Source organism: Dendropsophus ebraccatus, chromosome 11 (assembly GCF_027789765.1).
Source record: "Dendropsophus ebraccatus isolate aDenEbr1 chromosome 11, aDenEbr1.pat, whole genome shotgun sequence".
In the NCBI taxonomy this organism is placed as follows: Eukaryota; Metazoa; Chordata; class Amphibia; order Anura; family Hylidae; genus Dendropsophus; species Dendropsophus ebraccatus.
Genome location: NC_091464.1, coordinates 9870928 through 9887879, shown reverse-complemented (window position 1 = coordinate 9887879; position 16952 = coordinate 9870928). Strand labels below are relative to the sequence as shown.

The 16952-nt window shown below is 45.6% G+C and overlaps 1 protein-coding gene across 11 annotated transcripts in view; it reads left to right on the top strand.

Moving 5' to 3' along the window:
- LOC138767541 (membrane cofactor protein-like) overlaps positions 1-16952 on the top strand; it is a 67069-nt gene that overhangs the window by 12133 nt on the left and 37984 nt on the right. For all 11 annotated transcript variants that reach the window (XM_069945105.1, XM_069945108.1, XM_069945106.1 and 8 more), the window contains 3 exons: positions 13623-13710; positions 14429-14620; positions 16117-16213. In XM_069945105.1, the coding sequence (XP_069801206.1) occupies positions 13656-13710; positions 14429-14620; positions 16117-16213 (344 nt within the window). In that variant the 5' untranslated portion in view covers positions 13623-13655. The remainder of the gene's footprint in view (positions 1-13622; positions 13711-14428; positions 14621-16116; positions 16214-16952) is intronic.

The window sequence follows — 16952 nt, the reverse complement described above, 5'->3', positions numbered from 1 at the left end:
TGGCGCTGTGTGGAGTGCCCGTCCGGCACCCAGTGGCGCTGTGTGGAGTGCCCGTCCGGCACCCAGTGGCGCTGTGTGGAGTGCCTGGGCCGCACCCGTGACTTGTGATACTGAAAACTGCCTGCCCTGCTGCCACAGAAAACCACCTACAATCTACCCAGATGCGCTCATCTCTACTTCTATCATCTCTTCTCTGTATTTCTATCCCTCCTCTCTGTATTTCTATCCCTCTGTATTTCTCTCCCTGCTCTAACTGCCAGCTGCTACCTACTGTCCAGTATACACACAGCCGACTGGCCGCTGCCTCCAGGAAGCCAATCGCCTTATATATAGAGGTGGGGGGGACATTACAGAGGGGCCTGTAGGTGGTTGGATGGGGCGCAAGGGATTATGGATAACTCTTTGCTCCTGCCAAAAGACAGGTCTGTAAGCTAGCATGTGCGGCCGCCATGTTTAGCGAATTTGGTAACACATCGCTGTGAATTGGCTTTGCTCCTCTCTAGGCAGGATCTTCTAATTGTAGTAGCAGGGCTCCAGATGGCGACCAAAATGGTCGCCAATGCGACTGACATTTTGCAAATGGCGCCCAGATTTATTAATCTGGGCGCCATTTGCGACTGGCCCCGGCGGCGGCACGCTGTCTCTTTAAGATGCGCGGCTGATGCGTGGCTGCCGGGGGTGTCCCGTCCTATCCCCGGCAGCGCGGCGCATCAGTGAGCTGCCTGGGGCCCTGACTTCCGGCACAGGAAGCGCACGTCAGAGACGCTTCCTGTGTCAGAAGTCACAGCCCCGGCGTACAGAGAGCTCACTGACGCGCCGCGCTGCCGGGGATAGGACGGGACACCCCCGGCAGCCGCGCATCAGCCGGGGACAGCGCCCGAAGAAGAAGAGGATCGCCGGGGGAGCGGGTTGTCAGGTGAGTTTGTGTGTTTGTTTTTTTTAAATACTGCTTAGCATAGAGGAAAGGGGGGGGGGCATCTATAATGGGGGGAGAGAAGGGGGGCATCTATAATGGGGGGAGAAGAGGGGCCATCTTCAAGGGGGGGAGAGGGGGCCATCTATAAGGGGAGGGGGTATCTATAAGGGGGGGAGAAGAGGGGGCATCTATAATGGGGGGGGGGAGAGGGGGCATCTATAAGGGGAGGGGGGGGGGAGAGGGGGCATCTATAAGGGGAGGGGGGGAGAAGAGGGGGCATCTATAATGGGGGGGGGAGAGGGGGCATCTATAATGGGGGGGAGGAGGGGGCATCTATAATGGGGGGGAGGAGGGGGCATCTATAATGGGGGGGAGGAGGGGGCATCCATAAGGGGAGGGGGTATCTATAAGGGGGGGAGAAGAGGGGGCATCTATAATGGGGGGGGGGAGGAGGGGGCATCTATAATGGGGGTAGAGGGGGTCATCTATAAGGGGAGGGGGTATCTATAAGTGTAGGGCAAACTGGCTGCAGACACTGGGAGATAGATATATGCACAATTATTATTATCAGGGCCCCTCAGGTGTCTGTATTGTAGGGGGTCACTTGCATTAGTCACTAGGTGAGAGATATATCTATCTATATACACATCTTGTGGGGGGTCACTATGGCTGCAGTCAGAAGTCTAGCTCAGTATGTATAGACTGTTGCAAGCTTTTAAAGGGAACCTGTCTCCCCCGGTGACGGGGTGACAGGCTCCCAACCCCCGTTAGAACCCCCTATACTCCCCTCATCGCGCCGGGTCCCGCTTCTGAAGATGGTCGGGTCACGGAGATCTCAGCCGCTGCAGCCCGACGCGCACACTGAGAGATGAGTCCAACGCTCATAGAGAATGACGGAGCGCTGGACTCTCCCGTCATTCTCTATGAGCGTTGGACTCATCTCTCAGCGCACGCCGGGCTGCAGCGGCTGAGATCTCCGTGACCCCGACCATCTTCAGAAGCGGGGTGAAGATGAGGTGAGTATAGGGGGTTCTAACGGGGGGTTGGGAGCCTGTCACCCCGGTACGGGGGTCGACAGGTTCCCTTTAAGTTCAAGTTCAGAAGAGTAAGCCTCATTAAAAGGCTAGCCAAGTGAAGCTGAAGTACTGAGTCAGACTGGATATGGTTGTCAAGTTGCAAGTTTCCATGTTGAACGTTTTCAAACTAAGAAAAGAAAGGATCTAAAGGAGGATGCTGCCATGGCCTCTGCACACAGTAAGTCCCATTTAACATAACATTAATTTTACATGGTTTAAAATGTTGGCGACCAAATATTCTATTTGTTGCCTAAATTTTTCAGGTTAGGAGCCAATGGCTCCCAGGTAAATTTTTTAGTCTGGAGCCCTGAGTAGTAAGCAGGCTCTCAAGAAGTAGGTATAATAGTAATAATGTGGGAAGTGTGTAAATAAATGCTCTATAGATGAGTAATGAATGTCATATATTATATAAAATTTAATGTGCAACAGAAACTAAATTTAAAATTTAAAACATAAAATTCATAAAATTCATAAAATATAAAATATCATATAACTTATAATAGATAAATCATGATAAATTGGTTAAGGTCCAAAGATACAAATATAAAATTCATATTGGGTCTTAATTCATATGAAGCCAAGGTTTGCTGTTCGTGCAGGGCCCTTTGCACTGGCAGATGAAGTGTTAAATATCATATATATCGGAACTCCCCACTGCACACTATGGAGCTTGGGTCCGGAGAAAACTGACATGTTAGTTTTCTACAGCGCCGCTAGGCATCCCGTCCGGAGTGTATACCATGTGTATGTATATATGTACTATGTGTATACACTCCGGCCGGGATCCCTTCAGCCTGCAGCACAACGTAGGTTCCGTTGGAACTTCAGTATAGAGATCCGCGCTGGCCAGGGTATGGCTAATCATTAGCCAGTGCGGATTTCTATACTGAAGGTCCAATTCTCATTTGAACGAGCGCGCGCTCCTTAGCATGCGGACGCTGTGACAGCTCCAGTGAGATTCTACACAAGGCGGCAGGAGATGCAGATGGCACGGACCTAGCGATACAGCAAGAGTGTGTGGGCTCCACAGCCGCCGGACTGATGAGCCCTCTACCCAGCCACTAGCTCCCTGCCAGAGACCTGGTGACCGGTGGTTTATACAAAGTCCTTATATATGTCTACAGAGCATTGTTTGCACAAGCATTAAATGCTATAAAAGTATCATATTTGTACACATGAGGACAAACTGCAACAGGCTAAGGCTACGTTCACACTACATAAGTTCTGTGGAAATTACGTAGTGCTGAAGGGATCCCGGCCCGGTCTCTTACGTTGTGTGAACATGGCCTAAATATGTTTGGAATACTTGTATATTAGATCGATATATAATATATAATGATCTTCAACACTTCATCTGCCAGTGCAAAGGGCCCTGCACGAACGGCAAACCTTGGCTTCATATGAATTAAGACCCAATATGAATTTTATATTTGTATCTTTGGACCTAAACCAATTTATCATGATTTATCTATTATAAATTATAGGATGTTTATTTTATGTTTACAGTTTCTGTTGCGCATTAAATTGTATATAATATTTATTACTCATCTATAGAGCTTTTATTTACACGTTTCCCACATTATTACTATTATACCTGCTTCTTGAGAGCCTTCTTACTACTACATTCCTTATAGTCCTTGGGCGCTGAGACAGTAGTGCACTCCAAGGGGTTTGTTCACGTTTTTGGAGGGTGTAGCAAACTTATATATATTCTTCCAGGATCTGTCGGCAGTGGGCCACACTGCATATAGTGGTATAATTTTGCGAGCCTCCTCCTAGACCTAGAGTGTCTCCATTGCCAAATGTCTCAGGTGGCTGGAGCGGCCTGGCTACACCAGCGACAGGAAACACTCAGACCTTATGACTGGATCTATCTGCTGCCGCCTCTGGATAGGGGGGATAGATAGATGCATGGAAGGGGGCAGCGTTGGTGCTGATCAGAGGACAAGTTTGGCATCTCTTGTAACTTTATGAGGGTAACCATGTTACTTGCAGGTTTTTTTTAAGGAAAAAACCCACTGCTGACAGACTACATGGTGCCAGGGAGAGCTGACGCTAGATGCCGTATTACACGGCCCAAAATTCCCCTATAGCGAGTGCTTATCTAGCAGATGTGCTTACCGAGCCCATACACACCTCGATAATTGTGCCGCAAGGGCTGTGTGTGTGTGTAATTAATAAATATATTTACTATAATTATGATTTTTTTTTTTTTTCTCAGTCGTAAAGTCCGCGTCTGAATTGACCTGATTGGGCAGATTAGCGCTCTGTGTAATAGGGCCCCAAAGGGTAAATAGGGGAGTAACCTGAAAGCATGGCTGTCACTAGTCGTAGCTGTCACTAGTCATTCTGTAATAAGTTGTGCAAGAGAGTGACCGGAAAAGGCAGCTGTCATTTCCTCCAATATTCACTAATTATTTAAATATTTACAGAACAAACAATTGAGAAATTCCCAGCACCCCGAATGGTTCTAGATGTTTTGCAATAGCTGTGAGTGTGAGATTGTGTAAGCATTTGTACTATTGTCTGGTGTCGCCTAACTAATTCCTTTGTGCTTTAGCCGTGCACCTTTAGTCGCTGACGGCTCGTTCAGCTGTTTATCCTGTCATTCCAGAAGGTATGTGCTCACGGCTCATGCATGACGGCTTATATTGGTGAGAGGAAGGTAAAGGGGCATTCTGATCTGACGTTTAGATAGTAGCCGGCCCCTCTCACCCCCGTCCATCAGAACAAGGCCAGAGGTAGTGGAATGTTAGAAACAACTAAATTGGGTTTCCCTTGCAGTTTCTTGGCGTAATAAAACTTTTATTTTTACAACATTCTTTGCAAAATATTAAAGAGGAACGATCAGCAGTTTAGACTAATCTAACCTGCTGATTTCTCCCTTCTGTGCACCTGGTGCCGAGGATGGAGGTATATCTCTTACCTTCCTACTTGGCGCTGTACCTGTGCTGTTAGCCATGTATTCCTTGGTCAGGAGCACTGCCCCAGCCCCAGAGCACGCTCCATGGCAGATCAGTACTCTGGGGGCTCCGGACCAAAGATTATACTGCAAACAGCAGGGGAACGGCACAGACATACCTTCCTCCTCAGCCCCCGATTGCACATAGGGCACTACCGGCAGGTTACATTAGTCTAACATGCTCATAGTTCCCTTTTTAAAGTAATAGTATCCTACCCCGGTGGAGGAGCAGGGCCTGTTCTGGTACTCCTCGTCTCTTGCTGTTACTCTGACAAGTGATCAGTGGAACTGCCTATGTCGGGGTAGCTATGCGGTGAGGTGGCTGCTGCGTGGGTATAGAGTCACTTAGGCACTTGTTACGATGGCCAGGAGTGGTGTTGGAACCCACCCCCTGGACAAACGGGCACTGCGTTTGAGGTTTGAGAATAGCCCAAGTGTGAACAGGTGTATAGGTGCAGGTGCCAAAATAGACCAGAGTCCAGTAGCTTAACCCGGATAATTTGGTTTACTGATAAGAACTTCAGTACAATACAGGATAAATACACTCTGGTGCCGGTGAGAGGTAGTAGTAAGAGTTGTAATAGCAGGGTAGAGTTGAGGGCCCTGTCCAATGTAGCAAGGCACTTTGCCGGCGTAGTGGAGAACAGAAGTAGAAGATACTCGTAGAAGATAGACTCTCTGATCTGACCACCTTTTGCCCTACAGTGTCGGCTTCCCGTCCTAATAGGGTAGTACAAGATCCCTGCGCTGGGTTCAGCAGACTAACCGAGACTTCCCACAAGAACCGTGTGTTGCAGTAGGAAATGTCTGCTTTGTATTGTGTTTTTCCCCTCTAGAATCTCCTTCATCCCCTTTGTGTGAATCTGAGTTACTTTACCCAGGTGCAATAAGACTCAGTACCACACCTGTGCCGGGACACTACAGAACAGCAGGTCCGGCTCTGGCATCTTGACCTATTTTGACAAAAAAGCTCCCCTACTCCATCTAGTTGGCCCTTATATTATTTCCTTTTTTATTATCTTCAGGATAGATATATGTATATACCAGGCAGGTTTAGATTCAGTCACTGTAGACTTACCAACCACATCTGCTGGAAGTTTGTTCCAAGTATCTACTACATCTACTGTAGTAGTTATTTAATGTTCACACACTGTTTCTTTGCATTATTGTTGCAGCACTTTTATTTGAGTGAAAGCTTGCAGAGTGTGAACACAGCCTCAAAGTGATAGGTTCACCTGAAAGGGAAATGGATTAGTACTGATCACCTTGTCTTGTAACCTTTGTGCTGTCTAAGGCGGTGTTCACACAAGGCATTTTTTGCCACAATTCCCTGCTGATTTGCTGTGAATTGTGCCACATTATTTTACAGCAGTTGTGCAACTTGCTGCAAAATAGCAGGAAAATGGTGGCAAAAAACGCAACATATTCATGAACACAGCCTTAGTTATTGCTTTAAAATCAACTGGTCTCAGAAAGTTTTATACTGATTTATAAATACCTTTTAGTTCCAGTACTTATCAGCTGCTGTATGTCCTGCAGGAAGTGATGTATTCTCTCCAGTCTGACACAGTGCTCTCTGCTGCCACCTCTGTCCATGTCAGGAATTGTCCAGAGCAGCAGCAAATCCCCATAGAAAACCTCTAATGTTCTGGACAGTTCCTGACATGGACAGAGGTGGCAGCAGAGAGCACTGTGTCAGACTGGAGAGAGAATACACCACTTCCTGCAGGACATACAGGAGCCATTAAGTACCATAAAACTTGAATTTTCTGACACCAGTTGATTTGAAAACATTTTTCTTTGGAGTATTACTTTTAAGAAGCAAATGTTGTCATTGGTACCGTGTGTGGAAACATCGCACTGTTTTATAAAGGGGCAGTGGCTGTGTCCGTATACTAGCAGGAACCTGAATGGGATCTGAGGTCCTGACATCACAATTAATCCTGATGTTAGATAGATATGTGCAGATCCTGTATGTGTGAGCATCAGCTAGCGGAGGCCATTGTGGTGGTGGGTATTGGTATTGGGTCAGAATCATATGTTTTTCCTGTGTAAGGACACTCTTCATGTGCCGGGGTTTCCTGTGTAAGGACACTATATATGTGCCGGGGTTTCCTGTGTAAGGACACTACTCATGTGCCGGGGTCTCCTGTGTAAGGACACTACTCATGTGCCGGGGTCTCCTGTGTAAGGACACTCCTCATGTGCCGGGGTTTCCTGTGTAAGGACACTGTTCATGTGCCGGGGTTTCCTGTGTAAGGACACTCTGCATGTGCCGGGGTTTCCTGTGTAAGGACACTCCTCATGTGCCGGGGTTTCCTGTGTAAGGACACTCCTCATGTGCCGGGGTTTCCTGTGTAAGGACACTCCTCATGTGCCGGGGTTTCCTGTGTAAGGACACTCCTCATGTGCCGGGGTTTCCTGTGTAAGGACACTGTTCATGTGCCGGGGTTTCCTGTGTAAGGACACTGTTCATGTGCCGGGGTTTCCTGTGTAAGGACACTGTTCATGTGCCGGGGTTTCCTGTGTAAGGACACTATTCATGTGCCGGGGTTTCCTGTGTAAGGACACTCCTCATGTGCCGGGGTTTCCTGTGTAAGGACACTCCTCATGTGCCGGGGTTTCCTGTGTAAGGACACTCCTCATGTGCCGGGGTTTCCTGTGTAAGGACACTGTTCATGTGCCGGGGTTTCCTGTGTAAGGACACTGTTCATGTGCCGGGGTTTCCTGTGTAAGGACACTATTCATGTGCCGGGGTTTCCTGTGTAAGGACACTACTCATGTGCCGGGGTTTCCTGTGTGAGGACACTAGTCATGTGCCGGGGTTTCCTGTGTAAGGACACTGTTCATGTGCCGGGGTTTCCTGTGTAAGGACACTGTTCATGTGCCGGGGTTTCCTGTGTAAGGACACTACTCATGTGCCGGGGTTTCCTGTTTGTGTGAGAGTCCACCCTACCGAATCTCTGGTGATACCTGTTTTCTCTAAGCAAGTGGAAATCTGCCACCAACTTCATGCAGCTTTCTTTTTTATATTCTTTATCACTATGGGGGGGGGTTATTATGGTCTATTTTATGCCTTTTTTCACACACAAATAAATTTGGTGCAGAGAAATGGCTGCCTCTTGTCACCCTTTTACTTCTTTGCATTTGCACTATTTTCATTCACGTGTAGTATACAAGCTCAGGGGACACTTGAGTGGAATTGTGTCGTTGTGCAGCTCTGGTTTCCAGCAGAATTGAGAATGCAGCTCTTGCTTTTGTAGGTAGCATAATCTGATGTGAGAATGTAATCCTGGGCCTGATTGGATGGATTTGCGCCATTCTGTGCAGTTAAAAAAAAAAAAAAAGTTGTGTTTCTCAGTACCAAGACCTACTCTGAGAACAGACCTGACTGGTGAAAACTAGAAAAGTTTCAGGTTTTTGCGCAATAAAGTGATAACACAAAAAATTGTGACTTTTCTACATCAAAACCATATGTAAAACAATGCTAACCCGCTGTTATGCCCCTGTATACGGTAGCTGGGGAGGCTGAGGAGGCTTTCTTACCTTCATCCTCTGCACCGGTTTCCTGCTGTTATGTTCCTGTATATGGTAGTCGGGGGGGGGGGGCTGAGGAGGCTTTCTTACCTTCATCCTCTGCACAGTTTTCCTGCCGTTATGTTCCTGTATATGGTAGCTGGCAGGGGGGGGGGGCGCTGAGGGGACTTTCTTACCTTCATCCTCTGCACAGTTTTCCTGCTGTTTTAGTAATATGTTAATTTAGCGGCTTTTTGCCTGGTTTATGCCTGTTTATAGCCGTAAATCTCAATAAAACAGGTACGGGAGGAGAAGGCCACGCCTCTGCTCCACCTTGACATTCCCCCAATCAGGCGAGCAGGGAACACGGCTGGCGTACACCAGGGAGAAGGAAAGAATCTGCGTCACCTTCTTGGCCGCAGGCTTCATACATCTCTTGCTGTTAGTTTTAATTTAAACAAACAATTTTATTTTATTTTTTTCCAAAAAGCACTAAATCACTTTCTGTATTTAGTCAGTCAGTACACCTCTCACATTTTTGGGGTTTAGTCAGTCAGTACACCTCTCACATTTTTTGGGTTTAGTCAGTCAGTACACCTCTCACATTTTTGTAAATATTTTGTCTTTTTATGGGACAACACTGAGGAAATGACACTTTGATACAATGTAAAGTAGTCAGTCAGCTCAGTAGTGTACAGGAGCTCACTGCCTCCTAATACAACCAGCATACAGACCGTATATCATGGACACACAGACATGGGGATCCTGCTATGGTACATTTATTTGTTATATATACTCTTTGCTCTTCATAACATTTTAGTTGGGGTTTTGCATTAAAGGGGTAGTGCGGCGCTAAGAAATTATTCACAAAATAACACACATTACAAAGTTTTACAACTTTGTAATGTATGTTATGTATGTGAATGTCCCCCTTCCTCGTGTTCCCCGACCCCCACATGTGTACCCGGAAGTGTAGTGCATTATACATACCCGATTCGTGTCGACCCCCGTCCACCGTCTTCTGACAATGATGTAGTTTTTGGGAGGCTGGCCGACCCGCTTCTGCCGTCCCTCATGCCGACCCCCTCTGCCGCGTCATAACTGTGCTCAGCCGCGATTGGCTGAGCACAGTTATGCTCAGCCAATTGCAGCTGAGCACAGTTATGCCGGCCCCCCTCTGCCGCATCATGAGGGACGGCAGGAGCGGGTCGGCCAGCCTCCCAAAAACTACATCATTGTCAGAAGACGGTGGACGGGGGTCGACACGAATCGGGTATGTATAATGCACTACACATGCGGGGGTCGGGGAACACGAGGAAGGGGGCCATTCACATACATAACAAAGTTGTATAACTTTGTAATGTGTGTTATTTTGTGAATAATTTCTTTGTGCCGCACTACCCCTTTAATGTCACTGACTTTGCAGATCCAGTCATCTGTTTTGTCTGGTGAAGACCCCCACCGAGTGTTAGGAAATTGTATGGCAAAATGGTTTACTAGTAGTGTTGTGTTTTTTTTTGTTGTTTTTTTTAGGTAAGTAAATTTCCTAAATCAAAAAGAAGAGTAATGTTTTAACTTAAGGGCCCTATTCCACGGGGTGATTATCTTTCACATAATCGCTAACGATAAACTATTTCAAACGTCCGCTACTGCGAACGGCCTGAAATCTTTTACCCATTTACATGGAACGATAATTGTTACTTATGATTGTTCTTGTCGCTATTGCGTTTGTTGCTACTGCGAACAACCGAACGATGTCTTATTCAATGCGAACGATTTGCGAGCGAGCAAAGATAAAAATAGGTCCAGGTCTTATTAAGCGATCAACGATTTCTCGTTCGTTGTTTAATCGTTAACTGCTATTAGACCGAACGTTTATCGTTTAGATCTGTAACGATAATTCGAACGATAATCATCCTGGGGGATAGGGCTCTAAGTCCCAGCTTTGTCCAGTCAGGCACACCCCCCCCCCCCCCCCCCCCCCCCCCCCAATTATGGCCTCCACACGTGATTGCTTTAACCCTTTGAGGACCAGGCCCAAAATGACCCAGTGGACCGCACAAATTTTGATTATTGCGCTTTCGTTTTTCCCTCCTCCCCTTCTAAGAGCTCCAGCACTTTCAGTTTTCTATCTACAGGGTCATGTAATGGCTTGTTTGTTACAGGAATAGTTGTACAGTGGTGCCTTGGATTACGAGCATAATTCGTTCCGGGACCGCGCTTGTAATCCAAATCCACTCTTAAACCAAAGCAAATTTTCCCATAAGAAATCATAGAAATGCAAACAATTGGTTCCACCCCCCAAAAATAATATTTATTATTCTGAATAACATGTAAAACAGATGAAACAAACATTCAGAAACAGCTGAATGTGATATTATAAGTTACTGTACAGTAATGGAGAGTATGGGAAACACAAGGGCTGACAGAGACTGCAGGAAGTATGAGGGAATGAGCAGGGCAGATGTGGGCACATACATGCAGCATTCTCTGTCCGGGGAGAGAGGGGTTACAGCTATGATGAGATTACCTCCACAGTCCTGTCCCCTGATGTAAGCCCCAGCCTGAAGTGGATCTGCTATGATTTGGAAGGTGAGGGAGACTTCCTGGGTCAGAGTACAGTGCTGTAGACCCCGCTATGCAGACCATACCCGTCCTCCACTCGCGCTCCAACCCAGTGCAGGGAGCTCTTAAACCAAAGCAATGCTCTTAAACCAAGTCACAATTTTGAAAAACTGTGAGCTCTTAAACCAAACGCTCTTAATCCAAGTTACTCTTAAACCAAGGTACCACTGTACTTTGTAATGACGTCTCTCATTCTATCATAACATGTATGACTGAATCCCAAATATATTATTTATGAAGATATAAATAGGTGAAATCGTAAAAAAGAATGCAATATGGTAACGTTTGGGGGGGTTCCTGTGTCTACGTAATACACTATATGGTAAAAGCGACATAATATCCTTATTCTATAGCTCAGTCCGAACACAACCATATGCAGGTTACACAGATTCTCTAATGTTATATATATTTTTTTTATTAAATCCTTTTTTTTTGGCAATTAGTTACTAATATAATGGGCCTATTGTGACGCTTATAACTGTTTTATTTTTTCCCCCATGGGGCTGTATGGGGCGTCATTTTTTCCGCCATGATCTCTAGATTTTATTAATACCATATTTGTGAAGATCGGACGTTTTGATCACTTTTTATGAATATATATATATATATATATATATATATATATATATATATATATATATATATATATATATATATATAATGTAACATAAAATGGGTAATCCTCTCACTTTTTTCCCTCTTTTCGTCTACGCCATTCTCCGTTCGCTTGTTATACTTTAATAGATCGGACAATTATGCACGCTACGGTATATTATATGTTTATTTATTTTTATATGTTTATTTCTATAATGGGAAAGGGGGGTGATTTCAACTTTTATTGGGGGAGGGGTTTTGGGGTAGTGTGTTTTTTTTTTTTTTTTTTTACACATTTGAAGTCCCTTTGGGGGACTTTTACGTACAGTACTTTGATTTCTACACTGATGATTGCTATGCCCTAGGCATAGCATTGATCAGTGTTATCGGCGCTCTGCTCATTGAGCCTGCCTGTGCAGCAGATCGCCGATCGGACCGCACGGAGGCAGGTGAGAGACCCCCGGCGGTCCGTTTTACCGATCGGAACCGATCGGTAAGTGACAGGGGACTCCCCCTGTCACTTACACTTAAATGCCGCGGTCGCGGCGTTTAAGGGGTTAATGACACGCGGCAGCACGATTGCTGCAGCGTGTCATTACCGGTGAGGTCCCGGCTGCTGATTGCAGCCGGCCCCCACCTGCTATGAAGCGCGCTCCGCTCCGGAGCACGCTTCATAGCCGGAGAAACACCCAGGATGTAGAGTTACGTCCAGGGTCGTCTGGGGACAGACTTCCATGGCGTAACTATACGCCCTGGGTCGTCTAGGGGTTAAAAGATCCACTTTTTATGGTGGATTCATCTGCTTTCACTAAAAAACTCAGTGTACAATAGTGGCTATTAGGCCCAAATTATTTATAACCTATAACCCATGCATTAACTTTTATTATTAACTTTTAATAATTTTTCGAAGGGTTGGGGTTTGCGGTGGATAGGGGTAAAAGAATTTGTTGTTTTTTTTTACTGTGCTTACAATGTGATTTCACTAGTCATTTCATTTTTTACACTCCCACAATAAAAAGATTTCTATTGTGCTTTTTAAAATTAACTTGAAGTGACTCTGTCAGTAGGTTTATGGTGTCCTAACTCAGGGTAGTATAAACTAGTGACAGAGAAGCTGAACAGAATGATGTATCCCTTACATTGTTCTGTGCAGCTGATCCAGAGATATTCTGCTGAATAACATAGACAATACATAGTCCTCTCCATTATGTACATGAGCTCAGTAGTCCTGGATATTCATGAGAAGCAGAAAACTCCGCCCACCAGCTGCTGATGGGCAGTTTTCTACCCATGCTGTGTATAGGGAGTCACCTGTCAATCAGAAGCTGGGGGAAGGGGTGTGACACAGAACCTATTCTCCTGCATATTAGGAGAACGGCTGAACAGAATGATGTAAGTAATATTCCAATCTGTTCAGTATTTCTGTCGCTAGTTTTTACTGCCTTCATTTAAGGCAATATACGCTGGTGACAGATTCCCTTTAAGTAAATGTACCATCAGGTGTACAGTTTTTTTTTTTTTTTTTTCAATTCTTTACATTAGCCAGTCAGCACCGTTCTTTAATCATGCACCGGTTAAGCTTTATGCACTGGAGGTGAACCTGGCGCCCTCCCATATGACTGTATGCCCTCCCCGCTGTGACGCACCTCCATTAGCATCAAAGGAGCTGTGTGGAGTGGATATGGTCACACTGTGGAGCACAGGACCCATCTCTAGTGCATAGAGCCAGGCCGGTGCATGATGAAGTACTTGATGGTACATTGGCTTTAATAACAATGCAAGCGTCTGGCAATATATCAGGTCCTATTAAATCATTATATACAATCACTGTACTGAGTATCTACTATAAACCTCTAAGAGAAGAGACACACACAATCTTTGAGGACGGGATCAGTTTGCTCCTGTAACATCTAATATCTATTTTATTTCCTAGTATTCTTACACTGCTTTATCACTGAAGAACTCCATGGAATACCTCTGGATAATCTTACTGCTTCCGGCCTTCTTTGCTCGCAGTCATGGTAGGTGAATACGGCCTGTATAATAGCTAGAACCATTGTAAACTGTATTAGTAAAATGATCATATATTTTATATAACAGCCATTTTGCCCCTTGTATAAATTTGGACAGTTCAAATAAGTGACTTTATATTCCCGACAGAGACCTCCGTAATCCGTCTGACTTAAGACAATGTGACAGTGCTGGGGTCTCTGTGGAGCCGGTGGCCCGCTGCTCACTGGACTCTGTTCTGAGCTAAAGGCCCTCCTACACAAAACGATTCCTGACCATTTAGGCCGATAATCGTTTGGTGTAATAGCGCATCAGGCCCACCATGTCTCTTGATCATGGTCTTTTAACATGTGAAACATCACGATTACTGCAACCACGGTCCGCTGTGTTTCACCACCAACTTCAATAGGCAGTCCAAACAATCTAAGGATCGTTCGGGTGGCCCCACTTTCTGTCTGTTTGTGGAATAGCACAGGCAGCGAGCGGAGAATGAAGAAAAAGCGAGCACCATCATATCTTACTTAATAATAGATTTCTTGGTGCTTAATCCAGGGGAAAAATGCTTCTTATCATTGGTGGTTTGTGCCACCTGGGCAGGGCTTTACATCTGTGGTGCCACTTAGCCCCGCCCACATCTGCACTGTAGGCCCCTCCCCTATGTGACGACATTGATCTGTTATCACATTTACTGAGCTGAATAATCCCATTGGTTGGTTGTTGTGTTACCAGGTTCCTGCGGTGCTCCTCCCAGGCTGGATTATGGGCAGCTGGACACAGAGTTTGTTGACACAGAGAGTTTCCCTGTTGATACAAAGGTGACCTACAGCTGCCGACCTGGATTTATTAGGGTCCCTGGAACCCAGAATTCTATAACTTGCCTGAGTGACTCCACTTGGTCTACTCCCAGCGTATTCTGCACACGTGAGTCTTCTTGATTGTTTGTTCTCTTCTTTTTGTCTCTGTGAAAGTTATACTGAAATCTAATTGGCGCATAGCAATGGTGGTTGTGAATGTGGCTGTGTAAGGGTAGGTTCACACTGAGTAAAACAGGCGGAATCCCGCCAGTCTGTGTCCCATAGTCCGTCTATGGGAGAGTGCATGGTACCCCGCTGCTGCCGCTCTCCACTCAAAGAAGTGACATGTCACTTTGAGCGGAGGAGCGTGCGCTCTCCCATGCGCTCTCCCATAGACGGGCTATGGGACACTGAGACTGGCGGGATTCCGCCTGTTTTACTCGGTGTGAACCTACCCTAAAGCTGACCCACCGCACCGCCTGCCTTCACATTGAGTGGATTGCCTAGAAAACCATCTAGACCGATTTACAAGGACTCGTGCACAAAACTTTTTGGGTGTCATACGGTTGTGTAGGCAACAAGACCACCAAGCATAGACCTGCCTCTACTCAGTCTGAAGGAGCTCAGGTGGGAGACCTGCTTTAAAGGTATAAACACTGCATTTTTATTTTTTTTAATTGCTCCTACTGTGGTTGAGCACTTGTGGATACTGAATAAATCACAGCTTCTCGCTAGTGGAATAGTCCTGGCTGCCAGACCCTGGGATAGGTAACTTCAGGAGCAACTTTCTGTGGACTGCGCTCTTAGAAACACACTACCAGAACTGGCCTAAACTAGTTTACCTCAGCATATATACCACCCTGTGATTGGGCAAGAACAGTCTAGAAGGCTTTAACTTTGGCCTGTGATGGGTACAGACAGTGTGAGGTACCCAGCTCAAGGATTGGGCAAACACTGTGGCATGATACAGGCAATAATGGACAATCAACACATGTACTTTTCCCTTCAGCTGTGCAGTACAATAAATAGGCTGTAGTGACACCTAGTGGAGAAAATGTAGAATGCAGGACCTTTTTCCTGAGCTACAGGTGTGCTGAAAAACAGCCATGCACCCCCGCTCTGGGACACTGCACTGTACTGCTCCAAACTGCTGACTATTAGTTTGCTGAGTGGATGTATTTGCAGATATAACTTGACCAGCCCTACAGGTATATCTGTGTGTTGAGATGAAAATACCCCTTTAAGTGTTTACCTGCACTTATTTCTCCAACACTGTACTCTTTGTAGTAGTGATGTAAAGAATGATTGGTGCATCTTCACTTGAAAGGGAAATAGTTGTAGTTCCTTCCTTACACCACCACTACATCACCTCTCCTGCTCTGGACAGTTCCTGACATGGACAGAGGTGGCAGCAGAGAGCTTTGTGTCAGACTGGAAAGCATACACCAGTTTATTAGAAAGAAGAAATTTTTTGCTGGAGTACCCCTTTATTTTTACATGAAAATGTCACATAATTGTTTTTTTTTTCTTCTGTAAGGGTGGATTTCAGGATACCCAGCCGTCCTGGCCTTATTTCTATAGAGGCCTATGTAATATTCACTTTATTGTTTTTATTTTCTTCAGGGCGATCATGTGGTCATCCTGGTGATGCAATTAATGGAAAATCTGAAATTACAGATACACTCTTTGGCTCAAGGGTATACTATACTTGTGATCCTGGGTGAGTTTTTTTTAATTATCATATGTGACCAGTAAGAGAGGGGGGGGGGGGACTGTGATCCCGCTGTATATATAATCGTATGCTGGGCTGTGTGTGTATATCTAAATCTGTATAGTCTGGAGGAAGGAAGGGAAAGGGGGAAGATGATGGAACCTTTATATATGTTACAGGAGGAAGACTGGAAAGGGAGAAGAAGATGGAAACCTTTTATATATGTTACAGGAGGGACTAAGGGAAAGGGAGGACATGACGGAAACCTTTATATATGTTACAGGAGGGAAGAAGGGAAAGTGGCATGATGAAAACATTTATATGTTACAAGGGGAAGAAGGGAAAGGGAGGTCATGATAGAAACCTTAATAAACTAGTGTGAAAGTGTTTGCCCCCTTCCTCATTTCCTGTTTTTTTGCATGTTTGTCACACTTAAGCGTTTCAGAACATCAAGCCAATTTAAACAATAGTCAAGGACAAGTGAAGGTGTTTATTATTAAAGGAGAAAAAAAATGTAAACCATCATGGCCCTGTTTGAAAAAGTCATTGCCCCCCCTAAACCTAATTACTGGTTGGGCCACCTGCAGCAGCAACAACTGCAGCCAAGCGTTTGCGATAACTTGCAATGAGTCTTTTACAGCGTTCTGGAGGAATTTTGGCCCACTCATCTTTGCAGAATTGCTCTAATTCAGTTACATTAGAGGGTTTTCGAGGATGAACGGCCTTTTTAACCCCTTAGCGACCCATG